Genomic DNA, 24,579 nt, shown 5'->3' on the forward strand with positions numbered 1-24,579 from the left:
ACCAGGGGACCAAAAGGTAAAAAAAGTGCAATATCTGGTTTATAAGTGGCAACAGTGAATTTTGGGCCAGTCTGACTTGACTTGGCCACTAGGGGGCCAGAACTAATAACCGAAAAAGTGTTATATTTCGCTTATAAGTACCTTGTTTATGATAAAATTTTAATGGAAGGTACTCCTAGCAAAGATACATCACTTTTGATTTGACCTACTCTTCAAGGTCACACAGGTTAAATTGCGTAAATTGGCCATTTGAGTTTTATCATGTTTCTTAACCACTAAAGCTATCAATTTGAAACTTGGTACACATGACCCTCTAGGTCAGATGACCTTGGGCATCTCTGATTTTGGTCAAATCTGATTCTCGACATGGCCACCAGGGGGCCAAGATTGAAAAGATAAAATATGCAATACCTTGTTTTTTCGTGACTTGTATAGGATTACTTTTATGCACAATGCCCTTGCCGCGCCAAAATCATTATCAAAGCGATCTTAGAATAACCGTTATCAAGTCAAGCGAGAGTTTCTGAGTGGAAGCCTATTGTCAATATGATCTATCCTTGTTAGAGTAACTGATCTGTGCAAGACTTTTGAACAGGAATTAAGTAGGTACATGTTTACCAACCGAAAAAAGTAAACAGGCGGCTGAATTGCTAACCGTTCGAAGTCCACTTTTAAGCTTGAGTTATCAAAGGATCTCTTTGTTGAATTGTGCGTCCCCCGCTGCAAGTTTGTTTCATTTTGTCATAAATACACAAAAACACTTCAAGAGAATGTTTAACAGCATAAAATCGATGTAGAATAAAGAATCAAAATGTTAGGAATGTGTTTATAGTATTATACCGCAAATCTGAACATAAACTATACCAGTTTCTGGTGAGGAAATTCAAGGTCAAGAGTTACCCTTAATTAGTTGCTAAATTTAGAGTTCACTCCATATCAGCAACAAAAAGCCTGAGGTTTGAAATCTTTTTTGTAAATATAAAATCATTTCGATATCTTTTAGATGAATTTTGTCGTTACTCATGTTACTGGATTCAGGATCTCTTGAATTGCAGGGCCAGGACCAGCTAAACATGAAACACATCAATCTGATTCTCTAAGAAGACTCAGTCAGGAATATGGAGATAAATTCAAATCAGAAGAAGATGTCAGTCATAGTAAACTAGACCAAGACAATTCCAAAGAAAATAAAACTCATTTGGAAGCTCATCGAGGTACATGCAGTGATGTGCAAAACCCAAATGAAAAATCTGCTGTCACACAACAGAGTGGTGACACAGAACAAAATGTTTCACCAGGAATGGAACACATGTCTGCTGAGCACAGTGACAACTTATCTGATGATTTCAAGCAACATCCAACTCTACAAAATACTTCAGGATCTCAGTTTTGGCAGCCAGAAGGAAGCTCTAATGACACACCTTCACCAAAAATAGAATACGAAGGTAAGTCTTTGGCATGTTTGGAGTCTCATAGCCTACCACTGGCTACCATGCAATAGGGCCTGTGTTCAGTTCTGGGAAGAACCCAGGATTGTATTTCTGAATGAATCGGTGTGGCTTTCATGGTAATAAAATGCCTGACTCTTCACAGCAAGTTTGATGCTCAATATGAGATAAAATCGATCAGGATCTGTCGGATGAGACTAAAAGCTGTAGTTCATTTATTGTACCTGAGTGTCCATGCCAGGGTAAGTGAAAGATCCCACATGGGTGGATGGTATAGTCTTTTTAGTGACTCCATACCTCCGGCATAAATCCAATAGGGTTACAAAGCGGGTAATACTGATTCTGATATGGATATACTGATACTGATTATTTTGTATATCTTTGATTGACGAATATATCCCAATGTTTAGTGTACATTTTGCGAATTATCTTTGATGGACAAATTGAGCTCTTTAGTGTAAATTTGTAAGGTTGCTCTATATATATTTGTACTTTGCATTTGCAAACTGAGCAACTTAAAGGTTAAATGCCAAAGTACGGCCTAATCTTAATCAAAGTACATCAGGATAACCTTTTGTTACCTTTAGATGTCAAATGTAGTAAATTTATTTGCATAAATATCGCATGGAATAAAGAAATTCAAATAAACCGCCCTGTCTCAGCGTGAATTTGCTTCGGCAAAGTTCGTATTTCGTTCGGAAACTCTCGCGGTTTTGGGGAATTCCAAATGAGGAGTGACGTCACTAGTGCTGTCAATAGACCATATCCACAACTCCGTGGATATGGTCTATTGTTTTTACTGAGCCGATCGCCAGGACCCGAGGGATGTGGTTTTCGACACGTATCTCCGAAACTGCCGCACGGAACGACCTGAAATTTGGTTAGGTTACGTTTCATAACCTGCTAACGAACAACGTGTACTTTATTTTTGCAGCCGTTGCTTACTTTTTTAGTTTTCGGGTGATTTTTGATGAAAATCGCCGGTTCTGAACCGTTCCGGTAATAGCACTGCCTCCCGCGTTTTTACCGATTAGGCAAGTTGCTCAACGTTGATCTGTCCCCGACCTGAACAGGTGGGAGGATACCCGCTACATTGAAGAGCCAACAGACATTTCGTCTACGCATTCTAGACTGGGTGAGTGTGAATTTTTCGTGATTGTAATCGCCCTCAAATTTGTGTTGAAACACTGCATCAGACAAAATTAACTCATCAGAGGTCAAGAAAAGGATCTTAAGAATATATATTCGCTGTTAGTTTGGGTGATTATAGGGAGCACGTCCATCTTTTGAGGCAAACTTGTCATCCGAAAGTTTCCAGATCCCCGCAATGGTGGATATACATTCATCCAAAAAATTACGAATTCGGGCAAGTTTCATCAAACTGTGCGCCTCAAACACCTAAGAATGTCTCAAAATCACCCAGACTCTACACATGAGATATACCTTCACTGAAAATAATTGCTAAAACCTCGCTTAACGTGTCGCGAGTGCTGAAAGCAACAGTTTTGGAGATCGTTTTTCTGTACATCCTGCTCACTCCTGTAGAAATGTACAGTAAAGCACTTCTACACGTGCAGTGTAAATGGACACACGAATGTACACACCTTCTGAAAATATTGTCAGCAAAGGTGATAAGTGTTTGTTCTGAATTGTGACAATGAAATTCATAGACTATTAGCAGGTAGTCAGTGTCTGTTGGTCTGAATAATGAATGATAAAACTTCTGGTGAAGTTAAAATATTTCCTCGCTCTGTTTTACAGCCTGTTGCAGTGACGGGGATGATCAGCATCTGTTCTGTTCTGCGACCGCATCAGTCACGGATATAGGAGCCTTGACCACGAGGAGCTGATGAGGCAAAGTCGTATAACCGTCTTAACCTTGACATCGGTGCAGTGCTGAATTTGCCGTCCGAAGACAAACCAGTATAATATTCCAGCCGTATTTCGTTCTTTTCACTGTAATACTTTTACTTCAAAAAGACTGAATAAATAAACCTACTGTGGCAGTTAGTTTAAAAAGATATTATTGCATTTTACGTTTTTACTCTTAGTGCTGATCGGTCATACCCCTTGGGCCTGGCCGTAACCTTGCATACTGGTTGTCTCGATGCCGTATGCTATGACCATGTGTATATCTACTGGACTGGTTTGTTGCACCATGTCGAAGGAATTTTATGTAGAGATCAAGACACTTCCCTCGCATCACAATCTACACCTCAAAAGAATGGTTGTAAAAATCCTTGCCATGATTCCCGGTTGCCCCTATGTTGTGACCATGCATGCATCAATGGCCTGGGATGTTGCAACCTACACTTCAAAGGAATGCGAAGTCTAAATCACATTTATTTTTTGTCCCCAGATTGTGACTTTCCTAACAGCAATTGCAGACCATATCCCTGGTGATAGTGTTTTGTCATCTTAAAAATGAGCACCAGGACAAAGCACCAAAAACCTGCCACTTAAGATCAGATCAGAAGTTACCTACGTGGTGCCAGTACCCACAAGTGCATGATTGACACCTAGATCATTTGAAGAAAAAATTGGCAGCAGAACCATGTGTGCATGGAGGGAGGTATTATAATATAAATACTGTGGAGACGCAATGTATTATTGGTCGTCCCAACATTGGGAGCTTTCATTCCCACCAGCCATATCAGATGGCCAACTGGTTTCCCTCACTCGACCAGAAAACTCATCAAAAGATACGAAAGATGTTGAGATTCAGATTACATTTGCTTGTTGTCTGCTGGATTCTGACCATCCATATGCTGAGTTGTTGCAGTCCCAGAACCATCGCTAATTCTAGTATTTATGATGCACCTACTGTCACAACCTAATTCAGCTGGTTATTCAGGGTTATTTGCCTCTGATTTATCTGGTTATATCCTGGTGCAAACCTAATTTCTCAACATGACAAAATACTTTCACCAGGGATATGGTCTGCAATTTGCTGTTAGGCGAATTGCCCAATACTAGTTGTTAGACTGATCCCACTGCCTGCATACACAAACGCCATGCTGTAGATGCCTGCGCAAGACAGGAGACCAGTTTTGTTTTCATTCATCTGACAGCTGATTCTACTTTCTGGTTGCGTTCACGCCGTTCCTACCATGTAAAACCAATTATTGTACATGTTCTAAAGCAAAAATGGTTTACTGCGTCGCACCTAACTGCAGCAGTGATTCAACGAAGGTGTTGAAAGTAGATGGGGTCGGTATATTACAATTTTCCTCGCGACAAGAAGGCCCGAAAAGTATGGGTAAGATGCATGCATCGTCCGTCTTCTTGGGTCCCGTCTCTCGGTGCGAGGGTATGTTCGAAGCACTTCGTTGCCGGAGATTACCTGCTGGACCCAGCCATATGCCGTGCGATAGGATTTGACCCTAAAAAACGCCTGTTGAAGCCAGGTGCCTTCCCTACACTCTTCAGTCATGGTGAAGGCGATGCCATGGATGGTACGCCTACGACCAGTGCGCCGCAGTCAGCTGTGCAGAAGAGGGCACATCAGCAGGTGATTATTATTTATTATGAAATCAGTATAGTAGGTATGAAATTATACCCCATGGCCATAGGCCTAGGCTAGGAATACCTCCATCTCGAGTGCATGACCATGGGGTAGGCATGGTGAAGTGTAGGATGTGGTGTTGCTGGGGCCCGAGGACCTTTTAAGACTACAACTTGATACTGCACGACTGCACCTACTAGGCTACCTTCAGCTGTAGGAGCAAGTCAAATACAAAAGTCCTACTCCTATTAGTCAATTATGATAGGCCTTCTATTTAAAATATTTGTTTCTCATTTCGTAGGCTGTAGCAGAGGCGGTAGCGGGATACAACGTGTTGTATGGAGAGGAGGCGGAGGAGGCTGCTGAGCAGGATGATGGTTTTTTGATGGCTGATGAAGGCCGATTTGAGGAGGTTGGCAATCACCTGATAGAGGATGCAGTACTGCCACAGAGTTTAGACGATTTGGAGGTTTTGCCACAAGTATGTTCAATCATAACCCAGCCCCATGTGTCATAAGCTTACTATTAACTGACTTCAGGGTGTGGCTCTACAAAAACTGGTTATATTGGGTGATCATATTTACATAGATAAATGTCCAGAACAGTGTAGACTAATAAATCAGAGGATGGATTAATCCCACAATCTTGTAATAAAAATTAGCTGCATTAATAATGTAGTGAAACTTAATTTAAACAACATCCCCGGAACAATAGCCTCAATTCTATTTCTTATCTTTGCAGGAACACCCTGAAACCTTTGCCATTGGGACACAAGTTGGCTCCTCAGTCTCCATGCGGTTTGCCAAGGCTGTCCAGGTCAATATTGTCACTGGGTCTCGGAACAAAGGTTCACAGACAACCTCCTGCACCGGGGATATTGGCTGTCAGGCAGAACCAGAAGTCCGAGAAATTGCCATTCAGACAGATCTGTTTGACATTGATGTGCCAGTTTTCCAAGGTAACCCCAAACCTGAAAATTATGTTGATACTAGTAGCAACCCGACAAGGTGTCAGACAGTTTGGGTTTTACTATCTAACACAATTTTGGTTTGTGCCTGGCAATACGACAGATAAGTCACAGTTTGGTGCCAGACAATGTCTTTGACCACCCCAATATTTTCAGGCTTGAAACCAAGTGATGAAGACATGGAGGATGAAGAGGTGCACTTTCCAAGTCAGGAAATGATGAAGACTGATGACAGTGACGATGAAGACTGGGAGCCATGTGAAGATGATTATTGTCAAGAATTTGATGACTCGCTCCTTGATGATGAAAATGTGTAAGTGTTTGTTGTAGCTTTCTTGAGAAATTGATTCTTTAAAACAATTGAATTGTATTAGAGTGAATGAATAGAATGATAGTCATAAAAGTACCGGTATGGCAGTTTCTGGGACCTGCTATTAGTGTTAACACTAATAAAACTTTTCATGAAGGACTCACTAATGATGCTCTACAGTGAGTTTATAAACTGATAAAAAACAATCCTTGTCAAATCTTTAACCATAATTATTTACTATTTCAGATCCGGCAAACATTATGATTTCGACAATGAGTATGAACAGCCCTCCCCTCAATATGAGAGAAAATTCATTGTCTTTGAATCAAGCTTGAGGCTTCTGTTCATGTTTTGTCAAGTTTGCAGGGCACCATGTCGAGTCGCACTCCGTACACTTGGCACAGCTGTGATGGTGATGGCGATTTGTGAAAATCAACATCAACAGGAATGGACATCACAACCATTTAAAGGACAGCTTCCCATTGGAAATTTGCTTTTGGCTGCAGGTAGGCTACATACGTATGCTGCATGATTCTTAAAACATTAGTCGGGTCAATATACGAAAAAACATGGAACAAATTGCAACAAATGATTTTTTCGATGTTTTCTATGCTATTGAGATATGGAGAATAAAAAATCAAAAATAGGACCACCGGAAATACCAAAAAAAGGGTAAATTCAAAAATCCTGAAAGAAAGCCAAACCAGTATTATGATTTCTCATTAAATTGTTTCAGGAATTCTATATTCTGGTTCAAGTCCAGTAAGAGGACTCAATATCCTGAAAAACATTGGTGTGGCAGTGATAAGCCGAAGGACATTCTACACTATACAAGGCCTCTACCTCATACCATCAGTGTTCGCAGTCTGGCAAAGGAAGCAAGACAGTATGTTTAAGGAGCGAAAGAGGAAACAACTGTCCTTGTCTGGAGATGTGAGGTGTTGCTCGCCAGGCCACACTGCCAAATATGGGAGTTACAGTTTGATGGATGAGTCAGCCGGTAAGGTGCTGGATGTAAGCCTTGTACAGGTACGTTAGTAATAGTGCATTGCAATGTCAACATGACAAACCTTGCCCTTGTGTCAAGTTTAACGAAGTTCTGGAACAAATCAGAAGTCAATATTCCATCAAAATGGATTGCTGACTTCCCTAATGAAATTGATTGTTCACTGTCAGTGTTAACTTTACACTTACAATTTTATAGTGCCATTCATCCTCATGCAGATAGCTTCCCCACATTGATCAGATCCTTCTCTTTATCCCAATAGTTATTACCAGCAATAGGTTTAAAAACATGAATAACATGGTTTATTGGTTACTTATTTTTCAGTCAAATGAAGTGAAAAATTCTTACTGGATGGAACTCGAGGGTTTGAAACGTAGCATGGCACTACTTGTTACCGAGAAGAAATTGGCAATTGCAGAGATGGTCACAGATCGGCATTCACAAATCAAAAAGTATCTGAGAGACAAATGGCCTGGAGTACAACACTGGTTTGATTGCTGGCATATCGCGAAAGGTGTGTTTGCTCATTTTAACATAAACAAGGCAAAAAAACAACTCGTCCGTCAAGTATCTTTGCCTTTTTCAATTTAGCCAATGAAAGACATTGTAGGCACTGGTCAAAAGTCAAGTGGGTTTCTCATAAATTGGAACATAATGTTTCATTCTAAATTCATTACACATGATATATACATGTACATGTATTTCAGGTGTAAAAAAGAAAATGGACAATATTGCCAAGAAGTACAAACTTTGCAGGATACTCGCAAAATGGTCCCAATCAGTGTCCAACCATATCTTCTGGTGTGCTGCCTCAAGTAATGGGAATGGTGACTTGGTTGAAGCAAAGTGGCTCTCCATTCTAAACCATGTTGCCGACGTACACGATGGGCATGGGGATTTGTACCCAAAATGTCTTCATGGTCCTCTAGAAGACAGAGAATGGATCAAGAAAGGTTCGTTTAAAGTTACGTTTTAAAAGGAACTTGCAAATGCCATAAAGCCCATGCTATGAATGCAATTTGTCTTGAGAATTTTTGTTGAATTATTTCATACCAGCACCAGCATGACTGACAAGTAAGGAGTGCCCTCAATCAAAAGAAAAACAGCTAGTCATTTGGCCCTGTTAATTCTTTGTTCCTTATTACTTAAACCAGTATTACTCTTTCAGGTAGCAAGGCCCACAAGGAACTTACGCTGATTCTCACTCAAAAGATATTGCTCAAGGACATCAGAAAGGTTTCACCAGGAGTACAGACTTCATCTCTTGAGTCGTATCACAAAATTGTTGGTTATTTCGCTCCCAAATCCCGCCATTTCTTCTATGAGCCAATGAAAGCAAGGTATGATAGACTACAATGTATTCTCAGGGGTCATTACTAAATCACGAAAAAAATTTCATGCAATGCTTTGAGTGAGTGCTATCAAAGCCCACTTTTCCTTATTCGTGATGCAACTGAACTTTGTTCTTGCACTCTACTTGGACTATAAGGCGTGAGGCGAGTAAAACATTGATTGAAAGCATTGACCAGTCATGCCAGTATTACAAATTCTCTTTACAGGTTACTGCTCGCCACACTCCACTTTAATGAAAATTCAAATCGGAAACAGCGTATGGGACAAGATGAACAGCCGCAGTGGTCGATTTCATACCCCAAGGGGAGAGGAGGAGCTGCAGTAGCAAAAGAGGTCAAATTGAATCAACATATGGTAGGTATAACGGCCAGCATCGTTACTTTAGTGCTAGCACTGCAAGAAACAAGAAGAAACAAGATTACTTGTATTAATACTTCCCTTTATGTTTTCAGACTATGTACAGCTAATTCTGGAGGACCTGCTGAAGCGGAGAGATGACCTGCCATCTTACAAATTGGCAAGAGATGCAAAGGACAAGTACCAAGTGACTCATCCTATTCCAGGTCCAGTGTGCTCAAAGTACGACAAGCAGGACAAGATGAAAGTTGTAGAAGAAACAAAAACGAGGTTTAACAAACTGTAGAGTTCATTCATAGCACCATCAGAGTTCACTATCACAGATCAATTGAACGGTCACACCAAATCAATTGAACGTAGGATACTTGAATCCTGTGTACCCGTCATTGTCCGGAGCAGGCCAAGCAGCACGTATCTTGTCCCGAGCACAAACAGGGAGCGGCAAACGGTTCCTTCTCCCCAACCTCTTCCAAACCCAACGGACAAGGTTCCTATAGGCCACGTATCGATATAACCTGAAATTGTTGGGAAGAAAACAATGTTTGTACATTTAATTGACAGTTTTTTTAAATTCATTGAAAACTTGTAATATTATTACTAAATACATGTAGATACATTTTATTATATCTATTTTCTATATTTCTAGTCTTCAAAGGGAGAAAAAAATCTCATTTCTGAATTGATATTGCCTTTTCTTGTCTTCAATTATTCAGCGATGGAGGTGGTCATCATTACTTACTTGTGAATGGGCTGGTCATCGCCTATTTGTCCCTGCTCTTCGATGTAGTGATACATCGACATTTCCAGCACCCATCTATCAAGACAGGTGCTGGAAAAACCTGGGTGTTGCGTGATGCACTCTACTTTCAGCTCATCCTTCTTGGCCTGGACTGGTGAATAGTCTGAGCAGCACAAGGATTCCCTCCCCTTCTCTTGTGGAGTGCAGACACCACAATGACACCTACAAATACAAGTATAATATAAATGTTATTGTTATACAGCAGTGATGATATTTCGATAGCCATTGCCATCAATGAATCAGGGCCTAGGCCAAGGGTAGGCCAAATTTGAGTGAGAGGCAGGCCCCTGGAGCTCAGCTCAGTAAGATTTAGCATTGTTTCAATCAATCAATTAATGTAGTATTGTCGAAGGCTTTCACCTTAAGTTGTTACGGTGAGAATAAACTGTTGTCTTTGCGCGGGTGTAGTATTTCACTATTTGGTGTGGTAATGCTCCGCAATGGAAGAGTCAGTACAGTAATAATCCAAATTATTAGGCCTAGAGTTCACTCCATTCGAGTAGGCCTACTACCAAACCCTGAGGCTTAGTATTCCGATCCGAGATCCTACTTACTATAAAATAACCATGTGGAATGAACTCGCTCAACTCAAGATACGTTGTGGTTTCGACATATTCGAGGTGAAAAACGCCAATTGTTTACTGACAACACTCGATCCGTGAACGATGGAGCCCTATGTAGAGATGTACATGAATACATGCACATGATGACATGGCTCATATCAGCATAGGCCCCCTATAATGTCCAGCTGATGCCACGCCTATACACATGGCATGCACAGTGCACTGCCACTGCACTTGGAACTCACCAATTGATATTTCCTATGCGATCAAGTCGCTCATCCTCCATCTCCCCATCATCACCTTCGCCCGATTCAGAACAAGAATCTGAATCGTCTCTCGCACTCTCCACTACTGGCTCGTACATGTAGGGTTGAATCACACCATTGCCTTCATCAACAACCAAATCGTCATCAAACAAATCTCCCGCACAATCTTCGCTCGCCATGCTTGCAGCCGCCATTTTTACTTGCGCAGTGGTCAATGATCGTGGATTTGACAGCACTAGTGACGTCAACAATGTGAACCTAGCGGCGAATAGCGTAACTACACATCTGGCGGTCTTTTCAAAAGCGCCTTCAAAAACGAGCTCGCAGAGGACTGAACAAATAGCACTTATTTCACAAAAAAATCACTATTTTTTTAATTCCTTCCGGTTTATTATGTTTTTTAAGATAGCATATTATGAAAATTCACCACAAATACAGGTTAAATAGCTCAGCATTTGACCTTTAATGCACTAACCACTGCTGTGACCAAACTTAGAGACTAATGCGAAATCAGCGCACCATATATGTGAGTGGATTTGGTGAACGGTGAATTACGGTAATACTGGTGCGGAAGGAAAAGTCGTAATGTCACATTGTTTTTCACCGTTCTGTCGAGAAATATTGTATCTAGTGGACTTCAAGGTTTTTGCGGAACGCGTTGTCACGTAATGTGATAGGATATGTATGGTGGTTAACGAGAATAATAATACAATCAGTAGTTATTTAGAAACAATTTTTGGCCGGCTTGCTGTGCATCGAAGAATCTGTTGAAATTGCCCTTACTCATACGCCATCTATCTTTTAGTTACCGCACCCACAACCACCGTGATGCACCCATGCACAAATTGTACGTACGAATAAACATATATTAGTTTTCCCAAAAAATATGAACTGCTTTTTGACAGGTATTTTCTCAGCAATAGATCAAGCGAATTCATTGAAAACATTCAAAGAGCAACATTAGGGTGTCATCAAATAGTCTGCAAAGTATCAAAGAGATCAGTGGCAAATTTTGCGAGTATTGTCAAATTCAAAACAGCATTTAAAAAAATGCAATATCGGAGAAGCGCAATGTGACCTTCATCATGTTTGTGCCAACTGCCAGGTGTTTCTGTCAATCAGTTTCAGTCTAAAAATAGCCTGGGTGTCAATTCTACAGAGTGGATCAATAAAAATGTTACACTTCCAAAATGGTCAATATCTTTAAAAATTTTGGCATTTATCCTAAAATATACAGATGCACTTGAAGAGCAGGCTCTCTCAATTAGCTTGACACCAGTTAATTCAAAATCCTTCCATGGTTGACTGCACAGGAAAGATTTTATTGACTCATTGTGAAATCTGACTATTGCCAACTTCTCAGTAATTGAACTGGATAAGAATTACATTATATAAATATTACCAGACGTGTAGGGCAATATTTATTATCTCGTACAAAAAGTCATTGTTTATTTTAAGAATAGGTCTACACTTAATAGACTTATTCGGGTAATAGAAACACCAGGTGCGGCGGGCACAATAGTTTCACCATCGTCCAGGAGATGGCGCGTCAGTAGATATCGGCTATGTACTCAGAGATGCCAACGTGGGAGAAAACACTGGTCACGGCACATATCAACGTATAATATTGGATCAAAACTCTACAGAAATGCTTGTGATGTCGGTGTGTATTTGGCAGTATCGTATGATTGTCAATTTTGCCACGAGAAACGACACACTCTTGATATATTATATAAATATTGCCCCCACGGAGTGTAACATGCCGAATGTCGTCACACCGGGAGACGTGGCAAAATGTCGACTGGCTGGAGCAGGCAACATTGTGTATAACACACGGTCACGTGACGTGTATCAGCCAATCATATTCACGGAATCTCACTTGCGGTATGACATCATGTAATGACCAATCCTTTCTTGTCAATTATGGCATGAACGCTATGGATGGCATGAATGGACATGTTCACTGTCCAAAGCATTCATGCCATAATTGACATGGTTATTTCATGGTACATATTGCACATGGATGGGTATGAGGTCAATCAGAAACGCATCAGGTCATAGCATTGAATCACCCAGTCAAGTAGCCCCAAGGTCACCTGACTTAACCCCCTGGATTTCTTCTTGTGGGGCGACCTAAAGAGCAAGGTCTTCAAAACGGTAGTTGATAAAGCTTGGAATCAGTGAAACCATGTAACCAGTGATAAACCTTTGAATAGTCAGTACTAAACCGTGGAATCACTGTGCAAGTACCGCGTGAAATCGGGCGCGTTCCTTCGACGATTTATACCCTCCCAACTGCCAATCTCGTCCCAGCTGACTTTATTGATAACAATTTGCCAGTAGTTCCAGAATCAACCTTTTTGTGGATGATGACGTCGTCATTGAATGCATTGGAAATGTGTTGTTGTCGTTAAAAAATAAACTTATATTCATGACGGGCCGCTGTTTGCAAATATCTAATTATTGCTCTTCGATGAAAGCAAAAGTAAGCTTTTGTGATTGTTTTGTATTCCATATACTGAAATAAAACGTTTTTATTGAGGAATCATTTGTATATATAATGCTCTGATAAAGCTCAGTAGATATGACAAACATGCACACGGGAATCACTAAAAAAAATTGTCCGCTTAGAACTGGTTACATCACGAAAATTACTCTACATCCCTCGATGTGTACATGAATATGTACGAAATCGCTCACAGCGAAGGAATTTTTTCACATTTTTCATCTCCAAACCCGGCTAAAACCTTCGGTAATAAACCTTCATCTACGTTTCTACGGATAAGTGCCAGCCGGTACTGCATGATGTAGTCAATCTTCTCTGTATCACCCTGTATGATCACACCGCTCCGTAGTTCAATTAGGCCCCGTGTGGTGGCGTAGTAAGCGGAGCGCTGATTGGTCCATATTATGGGTGTGTGGTGGGCGTGTCGTGACGTGCATGCCTATATTGGGGAGATCAGTAATGTACACTTGAGGTGAGGTATGACTGGGTTGTTCTAAAATATAGATTATTGAATCGGATATGCGACTGATTTCTAAACTACCGTCAAATTCTGATCTGATTATGTAAAAATAAGCTCCAAATATTGATTCGTAACCACCTTGGGTTCAAATGGCATTATTTCATGTTTTTATGCATTTTTAGGACTGATTCCAAGGTTTATCACTGGTTTCAAGGTTTCACTGGTTCCAAGCTCACCTACCCTTCACAACACCCCTAACTGATCTGAATGAACTTCAGCAAAGAATAATTGATGAAGTCAATGTGGTACGACAAGACAGGGAGCTGATCATATGTGCTGTTAGGGACATGATGTGGCGAGCACAAGTTTTCCTGGATAGGCACGTTGGCCATGTGGAAGACAGATAGGAAAATTGCAGGATGAATAAGTTTAATGTGAATCTTCAATTGTGAATAAAATTAGCATCAAAGGAATGCTTCCTCTTTGCCCTTTGTACTGTTCAAACACTGGGAAGTTGGCGCAAATCAGACTTTACATGAGTCAATAAAATCTTGCAGACAACCATGGAATTTTGAATCTGCCCGTGTCAAATAAATCGAGACCATGCTCTTCAAGTACATATGTATATTTTAGGGTATATCCAAAATTATAAAAGATATTGAACATTTTGGAAGTATAACATTTTTATTGATCCACTTTGTATTCAAGAGCTTCAGCTCCAGTTCCTTTGCCAATCTTGGCACAGAAGACTTGCTCACTTGTAAATCGCTTGAAACCAGATCACCTCCCTTTCTGCGGCCATAATGCCCATTAAAGCATAGATTCTGTGGATAAATATGTACAAGTTTTGCTATAAGTTGCGGATCTCAAACTCTCCGAATCATTTTTATGGTGCAAATCTTTGATGATTTGGCAAATATGAATTTTAAATTATTCTATCTTTTAAACACAATTATTCTCCAATTTTACTTACCTTCTGACATGACTTAACACAGCTTCGTTAGGATTTACATATAAACAATGTTTGTATAATTAGTATTAATTAGCATGTTATAGATGTAGGATTAGCCACTCCAAAGCATGTTTCTGTTTACAATTGTTTTGCATTGTTTGTATTTCTGTCTCTAAGTAATTTATGTTGTTAGTTACCAGTTTTCATGTGTGGGCAGTCAGGTCCTGGATACCAGCCTGTGAACTGCCAGATTTGGGCTCTCCAATCTGAGATTGTGTATGTGTTAGTGAATTATAGTATTAGAAAGGATTTCCAACTTAAACTTCTATTAACTTAAATTTCTACCGCTAGTCTTTCCCGCCCAATAATATTATCAAATGTTGGATCCCAAACCTTGTGGACCAGCCGTTTCCTATTTTATGCAGAATTTATTTGTCACAGGCCAGCATACTGTTTTGATTATGGGAATATGTAGCTTATCAATTTTCAGATTCTGCTGTTCCCCGGACAAAGATGTATGAACAGGAGAGCCTGCAAAAAGGTATTTTCACTTTCCATATTAGTGACAACAACCTCTGAAACATGGAGATAAGACTTTATCAAGCTATTATTTAGGATAAACACACTGCTTATGCTAACAATCTTCTGCTAAACTGTAAATGGTTCAATTGTAAAACTTACAATTTTTGCTCCTCTTTGTTATTGTGATTTGCAAAAATCTGCAAAAATTGTTTGTTTACCATGCTTAATCCTCACCCAACTGTCACTTAAAACCTAACTTTTGCTTCTCTCTTTACCTTCCAGGAGCTACGACTGTACCGACAAAGGATTACCTCATGACTCCTTTTGGTATGTTTTATTTTTACCCCTCGGCCCATAAAGGCTAGAGGGGTATTGTCGAGGCCGGCGTTGGTCCGTCCGTCCTTCTGTGAGTCCATCTGTCGGGCCGTCGGTCCGTCCATCGAGACGACTTAAATGTTCTAACTTGAGACTGCTTTCTCCTTTACAACTCAACAGAATTTCATGAAAGTTATAGCGTAGGTGTATCTTCTGAGGATAAATCACACATCACAGGTTTTTTGTTCGACCCCATTTTCAAGGTCGCAGAGGTCAAAGTTCAAATGAACTCTAACTGGAGCAAGGAGGATACCGCGGTGACGTCACGGCTTTTCCAAGATGGCGCTGCATATTGTAAACAAACTCGATCCACGGCCAAGGGAAAATCAAGTCATCAAAAAAGTTAGATTTTTCGCATCAAATCAGAGTTATTAGTACTTTTCTGCTATGAAATAAGTCTTCAGACAATAAGCTATCATTTGAATAATGAAAAGTGCTGTTTTGATGGGGAAAAATAGGGTTTTTTAAACCAAATAGCCGGGCACCGATCTTCCAAAATTAGCGATGGTTTCAAAACAGTCTCCCAGATATGGGGCAATCTCTTCATTATCATAATGGGATTTGGAGTCATGTTTACAGATTTTACAAGTTCGAGACCTGTAATACCTAAAACTCGCATAGATCCCCATAGATCCCCTCTATTTGTCGAGTTAGCGCCCCTGTATGATCATGCATTTTCGGACACTAGAACGAAATCTTCCTGCGGATATCGCGGTTTCGGTGATGATTTAAGGAGAAATTGACTGTTCTTAGAGTTGTATGGGACAGAAATGAGTTCATACTTCATGAATACATGAATATATTATGATATGGGCGGGCCTTTAAGTCAAAAAAATAACAAACTCAACTGCATCTCGACTGTATATTGCGTAGTGCATTGCCTAGTGTATTTCGTAGTGTATTTTAGCGGAGACATTATTTCCGCACTTTGGCCACGCCAAACGTCTTTTTTATTCGTGGAAGTTAATCTGCTCTGTAAATTTTATTTTACACAGGAAGAATCCATACTATGTATTGCAATATTTCATGTCTATTGGTGTTTTTGTGTACAGGAGCGCACCAGACAGTGAGACGTGGAGATGTGTTCAGTGCTGGTGCTGTCAGTAGACTGAATCTGATTGGCCATAGCGATCACTAATATGGGTCGGGATCACGTGATGTGACGTCACCGCGGTATCCTCCTTGTAACTGGAGACTGCTTTGAGATTTTCTTTTTATATGTGGTTAATGTGTAGCACATCAGTAGGCACTGTTAGTTATTGAAAATCGTGTCGATCTGATGCACTGTTTCCCCATGCACCAGAGACATTTGCTGAAAACGGAAAAAATGCACTTCCCCTTTACAACTTGACGCATTATCATGAAACTTCTGTGATAGGTGTATCTGGTAAGGGTTCATCAAATGTCAGACAATTTTTTTGTTCTACCTTATTTTCAAAGTCACAGAGGTCAAAGTTTAAAAGTTCATCATTGGTCCCTTGACTAACGATGTAAACGCTCTAACTTCAGACTGCCTTAACATTTTCTTTTCATATGCAAAAAATGTGTGTCATATCAGCAGGCGTTGTTTGCTATCAAAAATTGCCTTGATCTGGTTCTGGGTTTCAATGTTTTCCATCATTTTGTCTGTCATGTGCCCTAGGCTTAATACTGCAGTCACTTTCAGCATATCTTCTTCAATATGCATTTGCAAATGCATTGTTATCAGCATAACTCACTCGTCAACTTATCACCTAAACTTAGTCTCAGGCCGAGGGATGTCACGTGTGATTAAGGTCGATCTATACCCATGCGTGGAGCAAAACTGCCCAAGTTAAGCTCTTGATTACTCATTGATAATAATGATTCAAAAAACATTACGGTACGGTACGTTATGTATGAAGCATCTAAGTGAACTTTCCCCCTAAATAACTGGATCGTATTTCTGGATTATCCAGAAAAATGACTTTTTTGGGAAGGTAAAAAATCACCTTGATCAATTTTATGTCATCATGCTATGTCACATCGAAGCATATTCTGTTGAAAAGGACGTAGCCATTCCTAGTGCATGTCCGTAAGATCGCCAATTATTAAGAAAAATTCTAATCATGCATATCATTAGCAAAGCATAGCTTTTTATTCCACATAATTTCTCTATTTCGGAAATTTCGCGTAAATCTACTTGAAAAACCCAAAATCCGCGGTTAAACGGACAAGCTCCAGTAAGTTAACAGCACATTTCCTTTTTAAAATTTTGAAAAATGTTTCATAAGAGTGGAGAAAACCGTTTGACATTTTTGAAACTTTATCATCCACGTCGGTTGCTTTTTACAACATGAGCCCAGAGTACGTTTCGAAATGTTATGCGCAAATCAGCGGACCATTGAAAACCAAGGCCTATAATTACTGTCACATTTCAGGGTTGCGGTTAGGCATCAATTAAACTTCTTCGAACCCCGACTCCGCCTAAAATTGGCGAACAGAGTCTAGGCAATTATGATTTATTATGTTACAATCCAATGGGTAGCTTGGAATGTGCTTGCCTTGGGAAAAACCCCTTGACTATAGATCGACCTTAAGCACGATATTTTTAGAGTGTTAGAATGGCAGTTTCAGAGATTTTTTTCCTCTGTTCAGCCAAACCTTGTAGAACAAAAAAACATTGGATTTGAAGGGAGCACACTTCATTTTCTGGAGGCTCTCCGGAAAACGGTTCAATTAAATCGCTTTCCAGCTTTCACACTTGACCAAATGCGCATTCAATTCTATTTAAAACAGATAACACTGAATTCGCAGTAATGATATGCTATCTATAATTAGATGTTGAGCTCACTCCCCTACTCAATCCAATGTGGACAAAAATAATGGTTTTTTGCTCACAGTAGGGGAGTCTAGCACAACACCGCTGCGTCTGTCGTCGTCCGTCGTCTGTCGTCGTCATCTGTATCCTGCTTCAAAAACAGTAGCATGTTTCTTAACCACTGGAGTTATGAACTTGAAACCCCCCAGGTCAGGTGACCTCTGACAATGAATTTCGGTCCAATATGATTCTTGACTTGGCCACCAGGGGGCTAGAAGTGGAAACCTAAAAAGTATGATATCTCTTCGATTGTCTAGTTTTCGGTAGAATTTTTATGGTAGGTTCTCCTAGCAAGGATACATCACATTTCATAAGGGTTTTGATTTGACCTAATTTTCAAGGTCACAGAGGTCTAATGGTGTAAATTGGCCGTCTGAATCTAACTGTGGCACGTTTCTTAACCGTTTAAGCTATGAACTTGCAATTTGGTACTCATGACTCCCTACGTCATGTAGCCACTGACACCGAATTTCGGTCTGATCTGATTCTCGACTCGGCCACCAGGAGGCCAAAGCAAAAAAGGGAAAAAGTGCAAAATCTCTCTCACTAGTGACTTGGTTTCGATTATATTTTTATGGTAGGTACTCCAAGCAGTGATACAACACATGTCATACCGACTTTGGTTTGACCTATATAGTACTATACATGTACATGTAGCATGTTTCTTAATCAGGATGAATTCCTAACCACCATATATCTATACGGTGAGCACATTGGCCCCTGGCCGTTTCATTTATCAGCAATTGATGACAATTTGTTTATGCATTTTCGCTTGAACATTGGCAATGTCGGAGGATGCTGAGGTTGCATTATTTGAGTGAAGTTAAACAATGTGAAAAGGCTGGAACACGAGCTGAAGAGGAAGTTACGCTGTGCGCATGCACAGTGCGAATGCAAAGCCTAATGCGAGTTGGGCGCGTCACTCTACGAATTCCATTGCGGCTTTGCCAGAGCGACTTCGTTGATGTGTATTAAAAAACGTATTTGTCAAAGTGGTTTGGAAACGGTACAAACCGACTTGAGTGTGACACCCCAATGCGTATTAAAGTTTTAATGCACAGTCAATTCGCATCAAAACGCTAGTGTGACTATGGCATATCAGTCATGAGCCCCACACTCAAACTAAGTTACTAGGTTTTGTTTGATATTTATTTGCAGAATTCGATGTTGTGGTCTCAGTTTCAATGGGTGGCAGGTTAACAACTCTCGGGAAGAATATGTGGAGCAAATTGTTCAAATCAAAGGATGATGTTAATGGGCTTCTACTGGATAAATTGGAAACTATGGAAATCCAATGTGTCTGCAAACCGCACAAGGACTATGGACCCTGCCAATTGACACTCAGTGTTCCAGCATACTATGTATGTGAGGATTTTCTGCAGTGTCTCCGAAAGTTGGAAGAGGAAATGGAAATGATCATTAGGGACAGTTGCAGGACTAAATATCAAAGTTATTCAAAACTGAAAGTGCAGATACTTGTATCTGAACAACAATATCTACTGAGGAACTGTGGCAATCACTTTTCTTGCAAGTAAGTACCGATAATTCTGGATTAGTGATTATGTCATTCAAGGCCCAGGTGATTAACAATTGAATGGCTTATTTCTTTGGAGGTCTTGAGAATTTTTAGGTAACACTTAGTCTGTCATCACATTTTGTCTGTCGTCGGACCGTTCTTCATCCGTTGTCCGTCAATGCGACGTATTTTTCCAGAGGTCTTTGTCATTAAACCATATGTGTGTCATATCTCAAGAAACATTCCTGTTGGATCCTCAAATGTATGTCATTGGTTGATCTATAGTGCTTGAAACACTAACAACAGCCACACAAAAATAAGGAGCTTTGTGACCTACATTTTCAGGTTACAGAAGTCAATCTATAAAATAAAACAGACAGTGTCACATTTGTCATTATCAACTAAGACTACTTGTATGTGTAGGAAGATTATCCATGTGTCGGAAGAATATCGGGCTTGACCTATTTCCCAAGGTCACAAAACTCAAAGATTGTAACGTCATCTTTACCAGAATAATTTTAGGTTGGAAATACTGACTACCCATATTTAGGAACATTCATTCTCTATGCATTATGTTCTCAGATGGTTTCCGCGTCCGCACAAGATGGCTGCCACGCTGCCATTTTGGTTTTTGGCTCACCGTGGGGGAGTCTGAACAGAACTGCTGTGTCCGTTGTCGTCGTTGTCGTCTGTATCCTGTTTCTAAAACAGCGACACATTTCTTAACCACTAGAGCTACGAACTTGAAACTTTGTACACAGGACCCCCAGGTCAGGTGACCTCTGACAATGAATTTCAGTTTGATCTGATTCTGGATTTAGCCACCAGGGGGCCAGAAGTGGAAACCTAAAAAGTGTGATATCACTCTTACAAAACACTCGTTTTCGATTAACATTAAATGGTAGGTTCTCCGAGCAAGGATACATCACATATCATAAGGGTTTTCATTAGACCTAATTTTCAAGGTCACAGAGGTCAAATGGCGTAAATTGACCAGTATACTTTACCTGTAGCATGTTTCTTGACCACGATGAATTCCAACCACCAAATACCATACGGTGAGCACGATGGCCCTTGGCTCAAGAACCGATTGAGTGTTAGACTTGAAACTTCTGTAGTATGATAACCTAGTGTTGGGGAGGTTCCCTAGTGATTTTGGGCAAGACCATAAATCCAACATGGCCACCATCTTTGTTTTAGCATTCCGCCCAATAATTCCAGAACCAAGTGAGTGACTGACCTGAAACTTCTGTGGCTTTGGTGTAATGTCCTAGGGTAGGGGAGGTTCCCTATCGATTTTGGGCCTGGCCCCAAATTTAGCATTCCGCCTCGTAACTCGAGAATTAAGTGAGTGACATACCTGAATTTTTGGTGGTGTGATGTCCTAGGGTAGGGGAGGTTTCCTGCTGATTTCAATCCCGACCCACAATCCGAACTGGCTGTCAGACCGTCATTTGTTTTTCGCATCACACCCCATAACCTGAGAATTGTCGTGCGAGTGTCAGACCTGAAACTTCTGTGGTGGAAAGACCTAGTGATGATGTTACAGAAACATGAATTATAAAATCCAGCATAGGGACTAGGGGTAAGGTTATGACATTATTTAATGGTATATCATATCTAGTGGTTGTGAGGGTTGGTTTGGCTGGCCGACTGAAACTTATGTAGGGTGATATCCTAGGGTAGGGGAGGTACCATATTGATTTTCGACCCGACCCAAAATTTAAGATGGCCACCAGTCCGCAATCTTTCTTTTTAGCTCACCTCTTAGCAGAGGTGAGCTTATCCCATACCGTGGCGTCCGTCGTCCGTCGTCGTCGTCGTCGTCGTCCGTCGTCGTCCGTCGTCCGTTAGCAGGGCACGTTTCGTAACTGTTAGAGCTATTGAGTTGAAACTTGGTACACATGTACCCTTATGTAATGACACCTGGGAGACCAAGTTTCGGTCCGATTCGTTTCATGGTTTGGCCACCAGGGGGCCAAACGTTAAAAGTGAAAATATGCAATATCTCCCTTAATAGTAGTCGGGAAATTTTGAAAAAAATATGGTAGGTACTTCTAGCAAAGGTGCATCATATATCCTCCGGGTTTTTGATTTGACCTCCTTTTCAAGGTCACAGAGGTCAAATGGTGTAAATTGGCCATTAGGATGTAACGATGGCACGTTTCTAAACTGCAATGACTATTGATACCAAATTTGGTACACATTTACCCCTTAGTCAGGTGATCTCAGGGACCGAAGTTTGGTCCAATATGATTCACCACTTGACCACCAGGTGGCAAAATCCAAAAACCTTAAAAATGTGATTATTCCTTAACTTCTCGCCCGATTGCCACCAATTTGATATCATGGGTACATCTAACCACCATACAGTATATGTCACACAGGTTTTTAATTTGACCTTCTTGTCAAGGTCACAGAGGTCAAATGGCGTAAATTCGCCGTCAGGCCGTAACTATGGCACGTTTCTTAACTGCAATGACTATTGATCACAAATTAAGTACACATGTACCCCTTGGTCAGGTGATCTCAGGTACCGAAGTTTGGTGCGATCTGATTTGCCGTTTGGCCTCCAGGGAGGGGGCCAAATCCTAAATTCTTCAAAATGCCATTATTTCTAGTAATGACTTGCCCGATTGGCACCAATTTTATATCATAGGTACATCTAATTCTAACAACCATTCAATGTGTCACCCGGGTCTTCTTTGATTTGACCTGCTTTTCAAGGTCACATAGGTCGAATGTACTGTAAATGGGCCATTTTGGGGAAATTGTAATTGCTTGGACCTACATCAAACCTAACACTACATGACACAATACCATGCTCTTTATCCATCTTTCCTCCACATGAGGTGAGCACAATGGCCCTGGCCATTTCATTTGTATTCCCCTCATAATCAAGAACCGATTGAGGGACAAACCTGAAACTGATGTATTATGATGTCCTAGAGTAATTAAGACTATTCAATTTGGACTGACCCAAGGTCCAATAAGGCCACCAGGCTGCTCTCTTTTTGGCTCACCGTTAGGGGAGTCTATATAATACCGCTGTGTCCGTCGTCGGCGTCGTCGTATCCTAACAGTGGCACGTTTCTTAACTGCTTGGGCTATGAACTTGAAACTTGGTACACAGAATGCCCTAGGTCCGCTGACCCCTGACACTGATTTTCGGTCCGATCTGATTCTCAGTTTGGCCACCAGGGGGCCAAATGTGGATATCTAAAAAGTGTGATATCTCGCTTATTAGTGACGTGTTTTTGATAAAATTTTTGTTGTAAGTACTCATAGCAAGGATACATCACATATCATACGGGTTTTTAATTTGACCTTCTTTTCAAGGTCACAGAGGTCATATGGCGTAAATTGGCCATTGGAGTGTAAACTATGGCACGTTTCTTAACCACTATAGCTATGAACTTGAAACTTGGTACATATAACCCCCTATATCACATAACCTCTGGTGCTGAATTTCGGTCCGAACTGATTCTCAACTTGGCCACCAGGGGGCCGAATGTAGATATCTAAAAAGTGTGATATCTCAGTTATTAATGACCTGTTTTCGATAAAACTTTTGTGGTATGTACTCATAGCAAAGATACATCATATATCAGGTAGGTTTTCAATTTGACCTACTTTTCAAGGTCGCAGAGGTCAAATTGCGTAAATTGGCCGTTTGAGTCTAACTATGGCACGTTTCTTAACCGCCAAAGCTATGAACTTGAAACTTAATACATATAACCACCTATATCAGATAACCTTTTGGTGCTGAATTTCGGTCTGATCTGATTCTCAACTTGGCCACCAGGGGGCCAAATGTGGATATCTAAAAAGTGTGATATCTCGCTTATTAGTGACTTGTTTTTGATAAAACTTTTGTTGTAAGTACTCATAGCAAGGATACATCACATATCATACGGGTTTTTAATTTGACCTTCTTTTCAAGGTCACAGAGGTCATATGGCGTAGATTGGCCACTGGAGTGTAAACTATGGCACGTTTCTTAACCACTATAGCTATGAACTTGAAACTTGGTACATATAACCCCCTATATCAGATAACCTTTTGGTGCTGAATTTCGGTCCGACCTGATTCTCAACTTGGCCACCAGGGGGCCGAATGTGGATGTCTTAAAAGTGTGATATCTTGCTTATGACTTGTTTTCGATAAAACTTTTGTCGTAGGTACTCATAGCAAGGATACATCATGTATCGTACTGGTTTTTAATTTGACCTACTTTTCAAGGTCACAGAGGTCAAACGGCAAAAATTGGCTGTTAGAGTGTAACTTTGGCACGTTTCTTTTAAAACGACTGAAGCTATGAACCTGAAACTGGGTATACAAGGCCGTATAGGTCAGATAACCTCAGATAACACATTCCAGTCCAATCTGATTCTCAACTTGGCCACCTTGGGCCCAAATCTGAAAACTTTCAGAATTGTGATTATAGCACCAGTCTGATGAACATGGGACCAGCTAACCCACCATACAGTATTACATGTACTTGCACATGGTTTTTAGCTCACCTCTTAGCAGAGGTGAGCTTATCCCATACTGTGGCGTCCGTCGTCCGTCGTCGTCGTCGTCGTCGTCGTCGTCGTCGTCGTCGTCGTCGTCCGTCGTCCGTTAGCAGGGCACGTTTCGTAACTGTTAGAGCTATTGAGTTGAAACTTGGTACACATGTACCCTTATGTAATGACACCTGGGAGACCAAGTTTCGGTCCGATTCGTTTCATGGTTTGGCCACCAGGGGGCCAAACGTTAAAAGTGAAAATATGCAATATCTCCCTTAATAGTAGTCGGGAAATTTTGAAAAAAATATGGTAGGTACTTCTAGC

General features: G+C 40.7%; 3 protein-coding genes across 4 annotated transcripts in view; 2 read left to right on the forward strand and 1 right to left on the reverse strand.

Annotated features, from left to right (window-relative positions):
- The window catches only part of LOC135487838 (uncharacterized), a 179,142-nt gene that overhangs the window by 72,066 nt on the left and 82,497 nt on the right, over nucleotides 1-24,579 (forward strand). Inside the window, exons 9-12 of the mRNA XM_064771940.1 lie at nucleotides 1,056-1,445; nucleotides 14,983-15,033; nucleotides 15,297-15,341; nucleotides 19,387-19,759. Coding sequence (XP_064628010.1) covers nucleotides 1,056-1,445; nucleotides 14,983-15,033; nucleotides 15,297-15,341; nucleotides 19,387-19,759 — 859 coding nt within the window. The remainder of the gene's footprint in view (nucleotides 1-1,055; nucleotides 1,446-14,982; nucleotides 15,034-15,296; nucleotides 15,342-19,386; nucleotides 19,760-24,579) is intronic.
- LOC135488118 (uncharacterized) lies at nucleotides 5,321-9,177 on the forward strand. 2 transcript variants are annotated; one of them, XM_064772582.1, is made up of 10 exons: nucleotides 5,321-5,434; nucleotides 5,695-5,911; nucleotides 6,077-6,233; nucleotides 6,477-6,736; nucleotides 6,967-7,259; nucleotides 7,561-7,750; nucleotides 7,944-8,189; nucleotides 8,405-8,576; nucleotides 8,796-8,943; nucleotides 9,042-9,177. In XM_064772582.1, the coding sequence occupies exons 1-10, from the start codon at nucleotides 5,339-5,341 to the stop codon at nucleotides 9,054-9,056; spliced, it is 1,794 nt and encodes a 597-aa protein (XP_064628652.1). In that variant the 5' UTR covers nucleotides 5,321-5,338; the 3' UTR covers nucleotides 9,057-9,177. The 2 variants fall into 2 exon arrangements, with proteins under 2 accessions (XP_064628652.1, XP_064628653.1); XM_064772583.1 differs by lacking the exon at nucleotides 7,944-8,189.
- On the reverse strand, nucleotides 9,012-10,768 carry LOC135488119 (P2X purinoceptor 7-like). Its single transcript, XM_064772584.1, has 3 exons — nucleotides 10,554-10,768; nucleotides 9,686-9,907; nucleotides 9,012-9,461 (listed from the first exon to the last, which is right to left on the reverse strand). The coding sequence occupies exons 1-3, from the start codon at nucleotides 10,766-10,768 to the stop codon at nucleotides 9,293-9,295; spliced, it is 606 nt and encodes a 201-aa protein (XP_064628654.1). The 3' UTR covers nucleotides 9,012-9,292.

This window comes from Lineus longissimus, chromosome 5 (assembly GCF_910592395.1).
Source record: "Lineus longissimus chromosome 5, tnLinLong1.2, whole genome shotgun sequence".
Classification (NCBI taxonomy): domain Eukaryota; kingdom Metazoa; phylum Nemertea; class Pilidiophora; order Heteronemertea; family Lineidae; genus Lineus; species Lineus longissimus.

Bases quoted from the DNA above. Each gene is read 5' to 3' on its own strand.
- LOC135488119 (XM_064772584.1), bottom strand. From the start codon at position 10,768: ATGGCGGCTGCAAGCATGGCGAGCGAAGATTGTGCGGGAGATTTGTTT. The intron at 9,908-10,553 runs GTGAGTTCCAAG...TTGTATTTGTAG, and splicing joins CGCATAGGAAATATCAATTG to GTGTCATTGTGGTGTCTGCA. The intron at 9,462-9,685 runs GTAAGTAATGAT...CAACAATTTCAG, and splicing joins GATGACCAGCCCATTCACAA to GTTATATCGATACGTGGCCT.
- LOC135488118 (XM_064772582.1), top strand. From the start codon at position 5,339: ATGGCTGATGAAGGCCGATTTGAGGAGGTTGGCAATCACCTGATAGAG. The intron at 6,234-6,476 runs GTAAGTGTTTGT...TTACTATTTCAG, and splicing joins CTCCTTGATGATGAAAATGT to ATCCGGCAAACATTATGATT. The intron at 7,260-7,560 runs GTACGTTAGTAA...CTTATTTTTCAG, and splicing joins TGGATGTAAGCCTTGTACAG to TCAAATGAAGTGAAAAATTC.